We start from the raw sequence: 19,121 nt of genomic DNA, 5'->3' as shown, positions 1-19,121 counted from the left end.
GCCTACCAAGATGCAGTGAGTCATACCCGACAGTTGTATCGTAGAGTCTATACGAGGAGTGTGTGAAAGCAGGAGGAGGACATGGTGTGAACCGTGTTGCTTCGGTAACATGATCCAGTCTCCACAGACTCTTCTTACACTGAAGCTGCATGAAAGCAAGACCGATTATTCTTCACACACTTGGCTCACGCTTAATTTAAAGTTCAGCACTCTCGCTTACACTCAACTTAATCCTCAGGCCAACACTTTATGTAACAGGGCAGATGAGTGTCGACGCTCTGGCACACTTATGTTCTACAGGTGATAGCTGGCACAATCCTGATTGGCCAGACGACCGTGGTGCTGAGTGGCTGATAGCAGAGGTTTGATGTTAGCGAGTGTCTGTGTCTCTGTCATGTGAGCTTGTTATGTCAAGAGCCCCTGAGAGTAATTAGGAGCTCTGAAAGCGTCTTGGGTGTTGTTTCTGCTGCTGTTTATTGTACAGCAACACAGCATGATGGAATATACTGTATATACAGCATTGGTTTTATGTGCTCTTTTTCATGAAGTCAATTAAAGTTTGTTTTATGGTTAAATTGCACCATTCCACACTAGTCTCCAGCCTCTGTGTCTTTGGCTTTAGCGTCTCTGTGGATGTCGGTGTCGATCGGTTTGGTCCACCACTTTAGTCCAGACTGAAATATCTTAACTACAGGATGGAGTGCCATGACATTTGGGAAAGACATTTATGGTTTCCAGACGATTCACCGCTATGAATTGAGTTTTCCTCTAACTTTTTAGGTTCATATTTGTGGTTTTGAGTGAAACTCCTCAACAACTGTTTGATGTATTGCAATGAAATCTGAAGCGAAGTGAAATTAAGTAAAACATTGTATTTCAGCCTTCATGGTTCAGCATCCAAAAAGATTCATAAAAGCAATCATGGTTCCTCGTTTATTATTTCATATAGTATGAGCAGGAATTCAAAGCGATCTTTACACATCGGTATACCAGCTTGTTCAGTACTTTGTAATAAGCCTCTGTTTTGAAAAGTGCTTTAGAAATTAAAGCATACTGTTAAAAACGTCATTGGATATGCTGATGCAACATAACATTGTCACATTTTGATGGGAAAACTGGTCATAAAATCAGCTATGTAGATAATCCATGTTTAATTAATGTTTGAATTGTGTCTCTTTCCAGTTCGAGGAATGTGTTGGTGAGAGACCCGGAGCGAACCACATGGAGACATTTGAGTAAGCTCTTTAAAACCTTAACTTGATCCCTTTGAGAAATTGTATTAAAGTCATTAAAGTGAATCATTTTTTTCTCATCACTTTCTGCACCGGTTACCTGAATGTTTGTTTTACATTGATAAGCTACTGGCTGCCACTATCTTACGGGATCTGTCTGGCATACTGTGGTGTTTATAGCGTACACTTTATCTGATAAAGACAGGCAGCAAAGATACACTGTACATATGTGTATGCATGAGATTCCTGACTGGAAGATAAACTATCTTGGGTTGCAGTGATCAGTCAAAGATTCTTTTGCTAAAGTGGTTTCTCTGTTGGATTTTTTTCAGGAATGACATTTCAAGAAAAGATGGCATTCCTTCTCCTCAACGGGTAAGTTGAAGTTCAAGATTCCTTTCCTATGAGCCTCCATTTGTCTGTCGGGTTATATCGTTTTTCAGTTCTGCTCCTTCCTCTTCCTACACGGTGGATCTGCTCTGCCCATGCATCTACCACTGGAGAAAAATCTGGAGTCCCAGATTTTTGGGGAGACGTGTGTGAAAGAAAGGGAAAGGCTGGATATTGAATCTCAATACTTTTTTGGCACTGACTGAAATGTATCAGCAGCACCAAGTTTCAAAAACGTCCGTGTTCAAATCGTATTAAAAGCTTGCTCAGACTTAGAGACATGAGGTAACTATGGAACCAAATGAATAGTATGGGCATACATTGGCAGCTCCAAATCAGTAATTTCAAAACTTTACCACAGAATTACAACGGGCTACCACAACATATATCAAGGAGAGATGGGAGAAAGAACTAGAAGATAAAATACCCAGTCAGCAATTGGAGAATATGAGTGAAACCGCGTTCACTACTTCCTGTTCTATGTATTGGCGTGAATTTAGCTGGAAGAACCTTGTTCGTTTCTTTATTACCCCTAAAATGAAGACATACTTACCCACAATAAACCATATATGCTGGAGAAATTGTGGGGAGGGTTGTGCAAACCACCAGCATATCTTCTGGTGCTACCCCAAGATACAAACATTCTGGCAAAACGCCTGGAGAATTATGCAGCATATTCTTGGCCAGCAGATCTTATTCACATGCAAGTCACTTTATTTGGGTGATCTACCAGAAGGAATAACAGGAAATGACAGATACCTCCTGAAAATATTAACAGTAGCATGCAAAAAAAGCAATTACTCGAAAGTGGCTACAAACCGACCCAACTTCAGTCGAAAATTGGATTGAAATCATTAAAGAAATTCACGATACGGAAAGACTGACTTTCCTTCTGAGATTAAGAAAAGACACATACATAGCAAGATGGACAAAATGGACCAAATATTTGTCAGAACAAGAACATGGCTGATGACTTGCCCTCCCTAACCTCACACAGGGTTTTTTTTGACTCTGTTCAGTGTTGATGTTCATTATCTTTTAAGAAGACAGGTACTCTCTTCAAACAGGATGCTACTTCATCTGTGCAAATCTAGATCCTAACATAAATAATGCTGTGTATAGAACCCTTCCAATACATATTTTTGATATCTGATCCTGAAATTATGGTTGACACGAGTGAGGGACATTGTTGTTGGCATGTTGCATGGTTGTTTTGATGTTTTTGTTTTATTTATCCATTTGTTTAATTTTATTTCTTCCTGGTCTTTCTTTGCCAGGTGCATGAATTACTAGTATTATTCCTTTACTTGTTTGGGATTTGTTTCTTTGCTACAAAAAAAACAACCTTAATAAAATATTTAAGTATAAAAGCTTGCTCAGACTTGTACTTGTAAAAGTTCCCAATTCAAATAATAATTGTGCAAGTTTCAGGCTGTGCTATTTGGCCAAAGTTCTTCTTTTGTTAACACAACATTAAGCATTTGAAAAGTTTGACTTCTTTTATAGAGAAAAATGTTAATGCTCCTTCAAATAAAGTATAGCACAGGTATTGTTTTGGTATCTGCACTGAAATGCAGGTATGGTATCAGCACTTATATATATTGTCACAAACCGGGCCGAACGGCCATGACAAAAAAGGGAGACGCATTCAATGAAACAGTTGATTAATTATTTGGTTTAAAGTAATATAAAAGACAAACATAAACTAACAGTGACATGTAAAGTCAGTCATTTCAGCAGTGTAAGTGAGTGGGTGCGTGTAAAGTGTATATGCAGTGTTGTATAGTGTAGAAACAAACCATAACCGCAACAGAAACCAAAATGGGTGTCTCGGGAAGGAGCGAGAGACCAACTGTGAATCCAGAGGGTTTTTGTACTGAGCCCCAACACAGGACTCAATGCCATTGGTTCCTGCTGGACATCACCAGGTGCATAATAGGGTTTAAGCAAGTTAACATGGAACAATTTAATAGGTTTCCTGCGACCGCGAGTTGAAATCAAATAATTCTTGTCTGAGATGCGTTTGACCACTGTAAACGGACCACAAAACTTAGCCTGGAAGGGTGAAGTCACCAACGGACAAAGAGCCAAAACTCGATCACCGGCACTAAACTCACGCATCTCAGCTTGAGGACCATACCTCTTCTTCATTTTAGCTTGTGATGCAGCCAACATTTCCATTACCAACTCCCCTGCAGAATAAAGTCGATGCCTAAACCCATTCACATAATCAATAAGATCGGTGGGCGGACCCGACTCCTTCCAACCATCCTTAAACACAGACAATGGACCCCGGACAGTGTGGCCAAACACTAGATAATTTGGGCTAAACCCTGTACTGTCCTGTTTCCAGTGGCCTGCCTCACGGCAGTAATTGCACGTATCTTCTCCCATTTCAGGCGCTCCCCGAGGCGCCCCTCCTAGAAAACCCCCGAAGCGACGAGATGACTTAACCCCTCCATCATCCTGCAGCACAGGTTCCCACACAGGCTCACCGAGCCGGCTTTTATGAATGAGCGCATACTCATCAGCCAATCCCGCAGCCTGGTTGGCAGTTGTAACTTTACGCTCAGTAAGATATGTGGCAACACGACTGGGCAGAGAGTTCTTAATTCATCAGAAGATGTACACCAACGATTGAAATTATTTGTCAGCTCCCTTGCAAACTCCATACGAGACTGGTTGAACCTTTTTTCCAACATCCCAAAACGCTGTCGATATGCTTCAGGAACCAACTCATATGCCTTCAGTACAGCATCCTTGACTGATTTATAAGTTAGATCATTATCTAAAGCTGCATATGCCTCCTGGGCTTTTCCTGACAACACACAACAGCAAGGTTTGCTCAGAGTCTGACCAATTTCTTGCCTGTGCAACCTGCTCAAACAGTGTAAAAAACACATCCGGATCCTTCTTGTTAAACTTAGGCAAGAGATGCAAATTACTGACACTATCACGAGAACGCGATGATGAACCATTTCCCGTGTGAAAAACATCTCCAGAAAGCTTACCATCTCTGACTAATGCTATCTTTTCCTGTTCTATTTTGTACCGGAACCGCTCAATTTCCATTTGTTTATCCACTTCTACTCTATTTCTCCACTTCCACTCTTTGTTTCTCCAATTCCACTCTTTGTTTCTCCTTCCTCTCATGAGAAAACTGCAACAAAAGCAATTATTTTTGCTGCTCAAAGGTAAAGTTCCCTGATGGAACTGAAAGTGCCGGTGCCACTATTGACTGACCCAGTCCCTCTTGTATAGCAACCAGCATCCCTCTCTCAACCAACTGCTTTTTAACCATAGCATTTACATTTTCTTTAAGCCGTTTATCACCAACACCACTTCAAGATCAATATCATACTTTTCTGCAATCTTGAAGAGCTGATCTCTAGAGCAACGATCCAGAACTTCCTCGCATGGAGCATCAACAAAGTCCTGTACCCCTGCCATAACAGACCAGGTCAAAGGCCACCACAAAACCAGACAGTGTTTTCTAGGTCAACTAGTGCCGTAAAAGAGACAATGATATGTTGCCTAAACTAATGTGGTAGTCCCTCTACCTAGACTGCCTATACCAAACTAATCTACCTCACTGAACCCTAGTCTTCATGCAGATTAGCAGTAGGCTTTTTAAACACTTAAACCAGTAACCCGGTTAAGCCCCCAGCAAGCTGGTTACTCACCTGACAGCTATGGATGTGTCCCCGAGACAACTGCTCTGACCGCACACCACACAAAAATAACAAACAAAAAAAACAAACCAACGCAGCCACATGGACCACGTTGCTTCACCTATCCAGGGACACTCCACAAAAGTCAAAAATGTAACACACTAGAGGACTATGTACTCACTGCTGTTTCACAGAACATGTAATTTCATTTTTGACAAAGGGACATTTAAGAGTTCTTGCAAAAAGGGATTTTCCCACCGTTATTCTTCCACAAACACACAGTAGTTCCTCAGCCAGCTACTGAAAACACTGTGGAAAGTCTGTACTACTGGAAGTTTTGTGTAGCTGTCTGTGAGAGCACAAAGAAACGAGTCACCTTCTCCATCTGCTCGTCTCCAGTTTTAATCTGGACCAGCACCAGTGAACAGAATCATGCAGCCGATACAAATATGGTGAATCCCTTTCCAAGCATCCCAGATGGATTTTAGTAGCAGCTCAGGCTGCAGCTCTGCCACCACCACCACACTTTGCCACCGAGCGTCCATCTGGAGCCGGCATGACGCCGGTCCAACAGCCTCTCAGCTGGTCTGGGGTTATCACACAGACATGGGTGTTACCATCAGGCCATCTTTGTCTTCCTCTAAGCTGCAGTTAGTAAGAATAATTAATAGACTGATTCTGTGTGCAGCATGGTGACCTCTTCACCTGCGGCTCATTGAAAGAAATGTTTTCAATGACATACCCTCAGTGTACCTACTGTTCATTTGACTTATACAAACAGGATTTTCTCTGTTATTTACTGTTTAACCAATTAGTAGATTGACAGAATGTTATTTAACAACTGTTGTGATATTAATTTAAGTCATTTTTCAAGCAAAAAATGCAAAACATTTTTGTTTGCATCTTCTCAAATGTGAGACTTTTCGTGCAAATTCCATTTATAATTGAATATATTTGTGTTTTGAACTGTTAACAAAATAAGACGTCACTTTCAACTCATTGGAGTCAGTGAGTTATCTCCAATTTTATGAAAAAAAATCATCAGGCTACAAAAACTTAAAAAATATTTTCAGATACCATTCGCATGACACCTCATGGGGGATGAATTCTGATTTGCGACACCAGTTATCAATGGATCACTTTTATACAATTTTTTTTCCTCCAAATTTTGCAAAATTACTCACCTCAGAAAGTGCACGTGCTTGAGTGCATGTGTTTTTAAAATGAGTGTGTGGAGAGTGCTCCACCACACGTAGATGGTGTGGGAGAGCAAAAAGAAAACAAAGCTATCAGACAGGAAGCTTATGTCAGGCCAAATCATACACATTGTGTATGTGGGTCCAAGGTTAGATGCTGTCTCAGTAAAATGCCTTTTAAATTCCTCTCTCTTTGTTTGTACAGTGTGTAAGCCCTTCAAACACAGCTTAATCATTGTCATTGCCCCCCTCCCATACACACACACACACACACACACACAGACACTATCTCACCCCTCCTTTGCACCAGCTGGACCTCTCGTGATGATGTAATCGTGGCTCCAGTGTGTGTCAGCGAACACATTGGCTGATGTTCCTGGGGAACGTGCATCTGAATGTTATTTGAACACAGCGGGACCATGCCGACCTGTAACATCTGTGCTGCTGTTAATCCACAGTGTTACTCCTCAGAACATCTTGAAGGGGGGTTTACATTGTACTCTCTCTGCACTGATGCCAGTGATTCAGAGATTGATTAATCGGTTAAAACAAGCTGGACCAATTAATCATCAACTCAAGTCATCAAGTCTTTTATCAAGCTACCTTTAAAGTGTAAATTCACCTCCTAAATGCACTCACTGCATAATTTCCTCTGATTATAATACTACACAGTGGTTGCGAGAAAAACAATGTCAACACTAACACCAGCGTTGATGTGTTTCATCACAGTACGATCATATCATTTAGTTTGCAGCCTAAAAAAAACATGTCCATAGTCATTTGCACGTAAAAGGATTTGACAGCAAAAGTGCAGCTTGATGAAGAAACCTTTCGGCTCCTTTTGAAGTCTCAAAAGCAGACGATATAATCTCTTACCTCTGACACTCATAACACAACATTCACCCGGTGGTCTCCTCTGTTTCAAAGCCTAATGAGTCCACACTTTAAATGCGTGACGGTAGCGCTTAACAAGAAGCCACATGAAGTACTTTAGTTAACAAGCAACGAGTTTGGAACTAAGCAGACGCAAGCGGCTAATTACCAACAAAGTTCTTCTTTGATCAAAAACTTTGTGATTAATTCAAGTCACTTGAGAACAGAGTGCTGTTATGTTAATAAACCAGGATGTAATGACAAGTCTATACATATCTGTTAATCTGCATACGTAACGCTGTAATTCACTCATGTGGATTGTTCTTGATTCATTCAAAAACAAGGTGCTACTTGAGCACAAAAGATCTTTATTGATCTTGAAAACAGTATAGTTTCTTCTGTTTGTTAGACTGGTGATTTGTTTGTGTGCACACTGGGCCTAGAACATACAACTCAACATCATTGCTCTTCATGTTATTTCGAGGAATGTGTGTGTGGATCTGTAATTAAAGGACCTTGAATGTTGATTGAGTGAGCCGGTGCAGTATGTACTTATTCATGGAGGCGCTGAGGTACGGTGACAGTGAGAGCTACTTAGGGGACATGTTTGCTATTGTTGATCACAGTCTGCATGTTCTTTACACTAATGCCACTAACGATTCTCATTGCATCAAAGTTATTGCTCCTGTTACAGACGAGGAGATGTGAGAACTCACTTCAGCACGAGAGCACACACACACACACACACCTGAGACTAATTATGCTGCTGACCACTAATCTTACATGGAACTGCCAACAACAACAACAACTACTACTTAGTTTCATGAACAAAAAAACAAAACAAAAACAAGGGCTGACCAGATTCAAGTGCACCCCTTCCAGGAAGCCGCTTGTCTGTGGCATTTCGTGAGGTCTGGCGGCAGTGTGCCTTGATCTGTTCTTCCTAAAAATAGCTTGATCCCACGCCCAGGCAGAGGAAATGGGACCCCACAGAGCTTAATGCTTAAGTGATCCACGGACACCTTCTTAAATTCATGACCTGCTGAGTGGCTTGCATTTTACCATTATACGCTAGTAGGATTTGATCACACTGCTTTGATGTTAAGCAACGTGGAGTTTGAGAAAGTTTGAGAGGGAAGGAAAGGGAGGAGAAGACGCTGGTGGATGATGATGGGTGAACAGTGGGAGGAAATGGAGGAAGTAATGAGGAGGAAGCGTCGTTTGTTTGTCTGCAGAGAGAGACAGATAGGGAGAGAGAGAGAGAAAGAATCACCCTGTCAGGCTACGTGTGCTGGCTCACGAGCTGTTTGCGGTTGTTGTTTTTTTTGTCCTCCCTTCTCCTCCCTTCCCTTCCACCCCTCCCCTCTGCTCTTGCTGCTGTGAAACAAACAAGTCCAGAGCAGCGCTAGTGTGGGGAATACATGCACATGTCAGGGAGGAGAGAAAGCATGGAGGACAACTGTAGAGAGAATAAGAGAGGGAGGGGGAGAGAGAGGGAGGGGTGAAGGATTCCAATGGGTGGAAGACGAGGCGGAGCCAAACCGTCCCTCCTCTCTCTCACACACACACACGCACACATACACACATACACACGCGCACACGCAGTCAAAGACAGATGGGCGGATGTTTTCGCCACAGTAGCAGCCAATCGGGAGCAGGGACCAGCCCCCTGTCTCAGGGCTGGGCCGGTCCGTGGGAGTGTGTGTGTTTCGCTCAACTTAAAGAGTGTTGTTTCACAAGGCTGGTCACCCGTCGTTGAGCGCTCTTTTGTATTTCCAACCTTTTTCTCTCATGGTTGTGCAGACGTTCAGGATGAAGATCCAGGAGTCGCCCGTCACTTGTGACACGGGGAGGGCCGGCGGAGAGGTGCGAGGCTCGGACCCGGACCGCGAGAGCTGCGAGGACGTGCCTCGGCTGGACCTGACAGCGCTCACCGAGGAAAACAACTGGGGAGGTAATTGCTTTAGGGCCGTCCAGCTGTCGTTTACACGCGTAGATTGCTTCTCTCGCATGTGATACTTTACTTCTAAATAGGCTCAATGCTGTTTGCAATACACACCTTTTCACACAAACATGCTCGGACGACCCCAGCTCTGCACATGGGTGTCTGGGTAGCAGCTGCACACCTTCTGCTGCCTCTCCTCCTCCTCCTCCTCCTCCTCCTGCTGCTGCCTCTCCTGCTTGATTTAATTGTAAAAGATCCTCTTAAGTCCTCTAGCCACCTATATCTGGCGGAGAAACACACTGGAGACGTGCTTGTTTGCCTGGCTGGGGAGATAAGGCAGTGCTGCAGACAGTTTGTTGAGTTGTTGCTGTTGAATTACACCACATGGGAATCTTGAATTCATCTTTCAAGAGAAAATATGAAGGTGTAGCTAAGTTTAGAGCTCCTCTTGTGTTTGTATTTAAAGAGCAAACTGTGTTTTTATTTTTTTATTTTTTTACCAGGATGTCTCAGTTAGTTGGGAATTTCTTTCACTGAAATGTTTCCAGACTCTGCTGCTGCTGTAATTCCCAGTCAGAAATCAATCATTAAATGGGAAGTTGATTGGTGATAACAGTGTACCAGATGGCCGTCTAGAAACGTGGCTTGCATTCGGAGAGTTTACTTATCCAAGTTAAATTTTTTTTTTCTGTTTAAATTTGACATAGTGCATGTTTGCTCTGTCACTCCAGGAATTTGTGATGGTGATTTGGCATTCAACAGCAGCTTTTGTATGCATGTTATTACCGTGTTTATTTATGCAGAGGTGTTGGCGTTTGTGCAGAAAGGAAATCGTGCGCGATGGCACTAGTGCACTGAGAATAATGATTGTTTTGCTAGGACGTTGCGACACAGCGGAGGTGGGGTGGAGGTATCTGCGTTGATCAGCCACTGATAGCCAACAGGTCCATGTCTTACAGTGACATACAGTTAAAGGGCATGTTGGCACATGTTTTAACATCTCTCCGCTGCAAGCGTTGGTCTTTACTCCCACTTACCACCTCCACTGTTTCCTGTCTGATGTGGCAGTCAGAGAAAAAAAATAAATAAATCTCTCAACTTTAACAGCCTCATGGTTGGAGCTTGCATGTTTGGTGGAGCTCTCTAGTGGCCAAATGTGATACGTGAAAAACAACAGAGGTCTGTGAGAGCTTGTTGTTGCTGCTGTGCAGCACGAGCATGTCAAGTAATTAAATATTGTACCCGAGCCAACTAACTGTTGAATCGGTACCGTGCAAAGGTGTGGTGTTAGTTGCTTAAGCTCTCTTGAGTCTGTGCACGGTGTCCCTCATTGTGCTTGCTTGGAATTTAAAAAATTGAATTAGCTTGAAGGAGGACGTAGCAGAGGGCAGCTTTGCGCAGTTTCTTCAGGGCATTTATAATCCAGATGGCTGTATTTAGCGCTGATATTATGGAGACATTTTGTAGTAGATCACTTGCCTGTTGTTTTTTTTAGTTTTGTCTTTTTGCCTCTTGTTGAATCTCCTTCCTGTACATTCTGTCCTGAATGCATAGCTGAGTTTGTGGCAGCCACAGTGCGCCTGCATGATTGGCTGTGACAGGCTGTTCATACATACAGCTTCTCCTTTAGGTGCATGCGATGGCAAACGGATCAGGTCCTGTGAAGCATGAGGGCGAGGAGGGCTTGCTATTTGCACCAACTGCAATTGTGTAAAATGTATTGTGCAAAGTTTTAACTTTTTTTTTTTTTTTTTCTGTGTTGCTGGCATGTTTATTCTTCACGATGGAGAACCAAAGAGGGATTTATGTTGTGGCAAAACGAGCCAGCCTGAATAAGCGGTTAATAAAGCTGTGTAATGGTTCTGTTAGGGGATGTGTACTTACTGTACAGAACAATGCAATACAGTACAAATGGGCTTGCGGGTGGGGTGAGTCCATTAGGCAATGGTGTGAGGCCTTTGTCCCAGTACACTTTGTGCCAGCACCTGTCATGGTGACCTGATATTTACCGCTGCTCTGCCCTTGTCTGTCTGCCAGCGATGGTGGAACGATGTTAACGGGCATTTCAACAGGAAGAGACAAGACTCTGTAGCTCATGTGTCTCGTTAATTAAGGTTTAGGGAGAGGTTTGTTATTTTGATTTCCCATATTTACTGCAGCAAGAAGGGTGCATGCTGGTCCTTTCTTTGCTTTCATTTCTTCATCTTGTCCTTTACTTCTTTCCTCTTTTCTTCTTTTCTTCCTCTAGATTCTCCGTTCTTTAACACCCCTTTCCTTGATTTCAAAACCATTTTTCATCCAAGTTGTTGTGATGGTAAGTGTTGTGTTACATCACCTCCAGAGAGAAAGAAAGAAACACAAAGCTGTCTGAATGACCTTTTCCATGGCATGGCAATATGCTTGAATGATCTGGAACATTGTGGCGAGCGTCACACACACTCACACACACACACACACACAGCAACCTTTAGTGAAATGGCAAACTGGCATATTTTTTTTTCATTAGTCTAGTTAATCCTGAACCATCAGCGAGCGGTTGATTTAAAGGATTAATTTCAAATGCCATGGAGCCTCAGTGACCAGCTACACCGCTCTGCACTCTGAGCCAGATAATAGACCTCAAACGAAGACATTCTGTGTGATTTAGAGTTTCACCTGCCGCTGTGAGCGAGCGCTAACATGCCAGAGAGTTGCTACTTTGTAAACTGCACGTACCTAAAAGTACAGGAGGACCCGCGGGACCAGAGCTGGAATTTGAGCCAAGTTGCTTCTCGCACGGCCCAACTCACCCAAGCTAAGAAAAATAAATGATGTGCAGTTTTAGACTGTCCATACATATTTTCTCGTGTGTTTTCTGACACTTTTGAATGTTTACACCGATGATTGGTGTCCCTCAGAGCTTGTTTTCTCTGCCTCCGGCTCTCCTCCCCGTGCAACAACTCCTCTGTATAGTTCTAGAGTCTCTTGACACCTGATGTTACAGGTCCCACCTTTTCCACGAAATCTACATTATTGTTCCTGCTGAGTTTCATGTTTTGATATAGTTTCCACAGAGTTTTCCCCTTCTTATTATAACAGAGAGCTGTGATATTTCCCAGTCTAGTCTTTTTCTCATGAAAGCTCGTACAGACGCTGACGAGGTTTATCTCTCACCATGCAGAGTGGAAACTAAAACACTAACTCATCACTGTACCTCTCAACAGGGGTTGCGTCCTGACATTATCCCACAGAGAGCCAGGCATTATTAATAGCCCGGGGATTGTCAGGGGTATCTGCGTGGCTATTTTCACCAGACATAATTATTACCAGAGTGAAGACTGGGACCAGGGGATGAACGGAGAGAGGGAGGGTGGGCGTGTCTCACCCGCAGTTTCAAAACAACATCTGTGACCATCGAGGCCCAGAGGAAGTTTTTTTTTTTTTGTCCCACCACGGTTTTAGAGAGAGCAGCATCATCATGTCCAGTGACTTTCACGTCGCCAGATAGGGTCCAAAAAGATGTTAGCAGGGAAAGAAATGAGCTTATAGTGTATTGGAAGAGAATAAGTGCTGATCTTTGGAAAATTAACATATTGTTGGACCTTCTCAGAACATTTTGAGCCATCTTGTATGTTACTTAGTCCTAAAACAGGGTTATAGCAGGAAGGAAAATACCCTCCTTTCCTTTAAACACATTTTCCACTGTTGGCAAAGAGCAATCTAGATTAGAGCTGCAACAATTATTTGATTCCTTAATTATCAAAAAAAAAATTTGATAGTCCTATTTCAAGCAAGAAAATCAGACATTTACTAATTTCAGCTTCTCAACTGTGTGGATTTTTCTGCTTGTCTTTGTCTCATGTGATAAAGAATTCATAGCTTTGGGTTTGAGACTCTTGGTCGGACAAATCAGGCCATTTGTGAACATAATCAGGTATTTAAAAACAGCAAATACATTATCTATTTGGCGGTTTTTGTTGTAGCTCAACCTTCTGAGTTTTAGTTCTTACATTTCATTTGTAACTAGTTATAAAGGATTTAAAATGACTCTGATTCAATAAGCAGATATGATACTTGACTTAGAGTTCATAAAATGCTTTTGAGACCATGTTTTATTCTGTAGCTACAGAGCTTTTGGGCATAATATGATAAATCTGCTTTCCAAAATCAGTGAAGTATGTTGTGTTTGCATCCCCTCTTTGACAGCAGAGCAATCAAAGTGGCACATTTTAACACAAAGCCTGTTTGTTTTTGTGTTCGTCAGAGCCGATCCCAGCGCACTCGCAAATGCAGAGGGAGAGCATGGACCGTGAGGAAGCCCGACTGTCCCCTCACGCCGGGGGGCGCCTGATCCGCCAGCTCCTGGAAGAGGACAGCGACCCGATGCTGTCACCTCGCTTCTATGCCCACGGACAGTGCCAGCAGTACCTGGACGACACTGAAGTGCCTCCCTCGCCGCCCAACACACACTCGTTTGCCAGGTAAAACACTTAGCGCATGTTCTTTCGTGTAGAGGCAAGTAGGACGGAGCTGTCGGTGAAATTAACATTATTGCATCTCTGCAGTCGCAGACGGAGTTCGTCTCTTGGCTCCTGCGACGATGAGAAAGAGGAGTTGACGTCCGCTCAGCTCACAAAGAGGATCCATGTGCTGAGGAAGAAGATCCACAGGTTTGAGGAGAGGTTTGAAGAGGAGCGTAAATACAGGGTAGGTCCAAGGGTTTCATTTATCACATAGAAAATAAGAAAATCTCATTTTTACAAACCTTTAACAAGGGCTTTGACTATCCGAGGAGACTCCTATGACTCGTTGAAATTGATTATAAATAGAGAATTAAGGTCTGTGACTGTTTTTTTTTTTTTAATTGCCTCATAAAAAGGCTAATAATCCCACACAGAGCTCTACTTGAGATTTATGGTCAATATAGTTACGTCACCTGAGCAGTAATTAGAGCTACTGCTGCTTCATTGTGAAAGAGAATCTGTTCTCATCAGTTCTTTTGCTTTTGTTTTGCTTTTTTCCATCCAGCCCTCCCACAGTGATAAAGCTGGAAACCCAGAGGTAATGAGATGGGTCAATGAACTGTCTAAGCTTCGTAAGGAGCTAAAAGGTAAGACAAAGACATGAAAAGCCCTACACTGTAGTGGGATGAAACTCAAATCAAAGCTCATTAATATTCTCCTGCCCCTCATCCTCAACAGAAAGCAAGCTGATGAAGTCGGAGGAAGACCTGCCGCCTCTGACCCGCCAGCGCAGCAACACGCTGCCCAAAAGCTTCGGCTCTCAGCTGGAGAAGAAACCCCAGCAGGAGAAAGTGCCGAAGCCTCCGGTGGAAAGCAGCCTGGAGACGATTCTGAAGAAGCTGCAGGAGAAGAGAGAGGAAGTGAACCGTCCAGAGGACATCAAGGTTAGACCGTGACCGCGATACACTCTCACAAGGACAACAAAATAAACAAAATACAGATGTATTCGACAAATTTAAAAGCAGGCGTACACAGAGTGAATCCAGATCAGGTTCTGATGTTTCAATTCATGTTCCCGGCTGACAGGATATGACACGGGAGCAGATCGGAGCGGAGAAAGTCGCCCTTCAGAAAGCTCTTCTCTACTACGAGAGCATACACGGTCGACCAGTAAGTCCTCCTTCGAATACACAAACGCACAGACACAAACCAAACTGTATAGCAAATCTCCTGCCAGCCATGAGAAAAGCTTGTTTACCACTTCATCGTGACCCAGATTGCAAGTCAAGGGTGAATAATGTCTCAATCCAGAGCGCGTTCGTCATGATTAGCTTTCACAGTGTGTGTCTGTTCTCTATAAATGAGGGATGGATATTATTCTTTTTGTTCCTTTTATATCTTTATTGGTCACAACTTGTGCTGTTAGTCACAGGAGCTTCAACCACATTTACGGGACAACTGAAGCTGTAAATACTGAACTGTAAAGAAGCTGACACACTCTTTTTTTTTTCTTTTTTTTTGATGTCAGACCCAAATCCAATTGGAATAATTGTGGCGTCTAATCCCTGCTAGTTTTTGTTGTATATCAGGAAGTGCAGCTGGCCTTTCTGTCACCTCCTCACGCTGTGTTGTTCCTCGGTGGTTTGTGGTTAACGACCTTCGCGCTCTGGAGAACAGGCTGAAGAGTTGTTAGCCGTCTGGGTTAGCTGTCATTTTGTGTTATGTTTAATGCTGTAGCTAATTAGTCAAGAGTAGGGCAGAGAGAAGCGAATGCTGGGCTAACAAGGTGTCCCTCTCCTTTGCTGCTTCAGGTCACCAAGAGCGAGAGGCAAATCATGAAGCCCCTGTACGACAGATATCGTCTGGTGAAGCAGATCCTGTGCAGAGCCTCGACCATCCCCGTCATTGTAAGTACCACATCTTAACCTCCCTTCCTTTTCTTTCTTGTTCTCCACAGTAGCCCATTTCTCCTGCGGCTCTTTGACGAGCGAGCGGCAAAGATCACCCCATTGTCAAAGCATCTGCAGACACTTTAATCCCAGCTCATGTTGGCTTCGGTGCCGGCTGTGGGAACTGGTGGCAGCCGTGCTGCAGACATGTTATCCACCTTTCTAAGTCCAGCTTTGGCAGCTCATTGAATCCCTCGGTTCGTAAAGCAGCTCATAGGTGGCGGATTGAGTCCACAGGAAATGACATCATGAACAGCTGAGGGCAGGAGAGGGTCAGACTCTATAAAAACATTCAACTTTACTATGATATGAGGACTTGTTTGCTCTAAGAAACTACACTTAGTGTTGTTAATGCTACTCTGTTGCATTAATAGTTGCATAAAATATAGATGAGTGTTGTTTGTTTACTCAACTATTTAATAACTAGTTCTATTATATAAGATATGATTATCATTATATTTATATATATATATATATATATATATCCGTTATATAATGCACTACCTTTAATCCCCATCCTGCAAATTGGGACCACTGACAGCATTTTTATTATACTGGAACAATTTTCCATCTTTTAACCCCACAAGCTCCTCTTTTTTGTCTCTTTGTTTACCTAAAATAAATACTATAAAAAAGAAAGGTAACTCTGGAGTTTACTCTCAAAAAGTCAATCTACTCAATCTAATGTACAGAGGCACAAGCATGGTAAAAATATGTTTTTTCCTGCCTATTGAAAAAAATATTTCATGTTCATTTTATTTTACTTTCACACAAGAAATAAGCAGCTGTTGAGCTATTTGGATCTTGAAGTGGTTCACACAGAGAGAATCGTGGTGTTAGAAGTGGTTGCGACCCTAAATACGTTCACTAACCCTGAATCCTGGCACATATTCAAGGCGCTGTTTGTGAAGACTAATTCGAATTATTGTCATTTGGACCTCCTATGGAAAATAAAGTGGTGATTTAGACATAGAGTTTGATAAAAACATGAAGGACGCATGGCGTTTTCTCACGGCCTTGCTGCAAACACCAGCGCGAGCGTCTCAGCGTGGTTAACGCCTCCTTCTTAACCGTCACCACAGGGCTCTCCTTCCAGCAAGCGCAGAGGTCCCCTCCTTCAGCCCATTATCGAGGGCGAAACCGCACTCTTCTTCGATGATATCAAGGTGAAGAGCTGCTGCTGCTTGAACAATCAGCCGCCAGCTCCAATGCCCCGCCTCCCTCCAACCCCACCTACCCCTCATATAACTCAACCATTCACCCCTCTAATGAACCTGATTGCTGCCTGTTGATTGGGCGGTTGCCTGTTTCCTGTCACCAGCTCCTGTAGAGACGTTGAATCAGTAGCTGCCTGGAACTGTTGTTTGAACCGCCCTGTGATTTTTGAGCAGTACATGTTGTGTTTTAAAGGATTATTCTGGTTTATTACAACCTGGGGTCTTATTTTTACAGTTTTGGCCATCATTTCTACTAGTGATAATATCTGCTGAGATCTAGTTACACACGATAGTTTAAAAGAAGTCTGATGGGGCAAGATACATGAGCAGTCAGACAGAATTGAAACAAACCTCCTGGTCAGTCAAACGTAATTTGAAAAAGAAAACTAAAATGTATGACCCAGGAAACCTGTTTACCAAAACATTCGTCACAGAGAACTGTTGTGCTCTACAATGAGGGTTCAATAACCAATATTATAAACCCCAAAAAGGTCGTTTAGACCACTGATTCTAACCATGAGAATTTGTTCCCCGGAGGGTACTTCTGCCGTTTTCGGTGGTTGCATGGGAATATTGTTTGACTAATTTGGAAGAATTATGATTTGATACAAAAATATATACACATATTTGTGTTTGTACGGAAAACAAACGGCAACAAGTAGGATTGCAAAGTAGTTCAGTGTATTTATTGTCCCAATAACCAGTGCAGCTGAGATGACGCCTGCACAGAACACACCTGCAGTTGAAACACCTGAACACCTACGTGTCACCAACATAATCTACATACAAAAACATTGTAAAATGATTCCATCTTATATTACTAACACTGTTAAGTAAGATCCAATAAGTTCAAACGATGGAAACTACTCGTTGAGATATTCCAGATTCATTTTTGACCTTGTTTACAACTGATCGTCTGACAGTGAGTGTCATGTTCCCTGATCTCAGTAATGACTTTGATGTTATGATAACCATAAGAAATGATGGTAAAAGCTACAATAGTAAGACCCACGTTGTAATAAAGCACAATGATTCTTTTTAAAAGAAAACGGTAATCAAGAACTAAATCTTTGTGCTCTGCGTATTTTGCTGGCTGTAGTTGTGTCAGGACTTTAGGTTGGTTCTCGGTGGACTGTGTGCCTTCTAGTTGACTGCCTTCATTAACTCCATCCACACATACTAATGGATATCGACATGGATCACAATCGAGGTCCATGGAAGTGCATTGTGCTGCTGTACCGTGATGATTTATAAGCACTGGTGACTAACCCTGCACGACCCTCATGCACTGTGGTGTTTGAGTCTGGAAGCCGGCCAACAGCATCGTTTTTTTTTAGATGCCACAGCACGACTTGGCCTTTATGTCCCCCGGGCACCGAATGACCTCTTTATGTTTCTGCAGGAAGAGGAGGACGGCTCAGAGGACGAGGGAGACTCAAAGATGCAGTTCACCGTGACCGTCCGACCGGAGCTTAGCGTGCTCGGCTTCCTGGACCACATGGAGGAGGAAGGGGACGGTTTCATTTCACCTGTGGACGAACTATCAGCCTCTAAGAGCATGACGGACATGAGGCTGTCCAACCTGCACTCCGCCACCACGTAAGTTACTGGAAGAAAAAAAAGACAACCAAGACTGTTCTCACATAACAACAGTGATGGCACATTTACACAAACAATGTATTTAAAGTACAATTTTGAGGCACTTTACTTCATTATTTCCATTTAATGCTACTTTATACTTCTATCCCTCAACATTTCAGAGGCAAATATTGTACTTTTTATCCCACTACATTTATTTGACAGCTGTAGTTACCGGTTACTTTTAAGAGTAAGAATTTACAGTAAAAAAAAAAAAATATATATATATATATATTATTTTATGAAACACCTTGTAGAAGCAAAATTAATAATTTCACACAGAAAAAGCAAAGACTAGAGAAAAAAATCCAAAAATTACTACAGAGTTTTGTATCAGAACTTTGTTATTTCGTCTTCTCTACCATATCAATCATCTCACGACCATGCAGATTTGTCTTGCGATCCCTTTAGGGGACTTGACCACTAGGTTGAACCACTGAAATTGACCTAATTGTATATTAAGAAGTTAAAACTAGCTCCTCCTCCAGTAGCTCCCAGAGTAAAACACTGCTTACACATTGATGCATCAGTATTGACAATCTATTATTGTCTTAAATAATAATATATC

General features: G+C 42.5%; 1 protein-coding gene across 1 annotated transcript in view; it reads left to right on the top strand.

Moving 5' to 3' along the window:
• fam13a (family with sequence similarity 13 member A) overlaps positions 1–19,121 on the top strand; it is a 53,396-nt gene that overhangs the window by 32,486 nt on the left and 1,789 nt on the right. Inside the window, exons 13-24 of the mRNA XM_076091374.1 lie at positions 1,183–1,235; positions 1,565–1,607; positions 9,166–9,316; positions 11,556–11,621; positions 13,551–13,767; positions 13,852–13,993; positions 14,315–14,396; positions 14,488–14,693; positions 14,836–14,919; positions 15,561–15,656; positions 16,781–16,864; positions 18,318–18,514. Coding sequence (XP_075947489.1) covers positions 1,183–1,235; positions 1,565–1,607; positions 9,166–9,316; positions 11,556–11,621; positions 13,551–13,767; positions 13,852–13,993; positions 14,315–14,396; positions 14,488–14,693; positions 14,836–14,919; positions 15,561–15,656; positions 16,781–16,864; positions 18,318–18,514 — 1,421 coding nt within the window. The remainder of the gene's footprint in view (positions 1–1,182; positions 1,236–1,564; positions 1,608–9,165; positions 9,317–11,555; positions 11,622–13,550; positions 13,768–13,851; positions 13,994–14,314; positions 14,397–14,487; positions 14,694–14,835; positions 14,920–15,560; positions 15,657–16,780; positions 16,865–18,317; positions 18,515–19,121) is intronic.

The sequence above is a fragment of the Anarhichas minor genome, unplaced genomic scaffold, assembly GCF_050575085.1.
Source record: "Anarhichas minor isolate MPS153535 unplaced genomic scaffold, ASM5057508v1 ptg000014l, whole genome shotgun sequence".
Taxonomy (NCBI): domain Eukaryota; kingdom Metazoa; phylum Chordata; class Actinopteri; order Perciformes; family Anarhichadidae; genus Anarhichas; species Anarhichas minor.
Note: the sequence above shows the minus strand (reverse complement) of the source record. Positions and strands in the feature narration are given on the sequence as shown.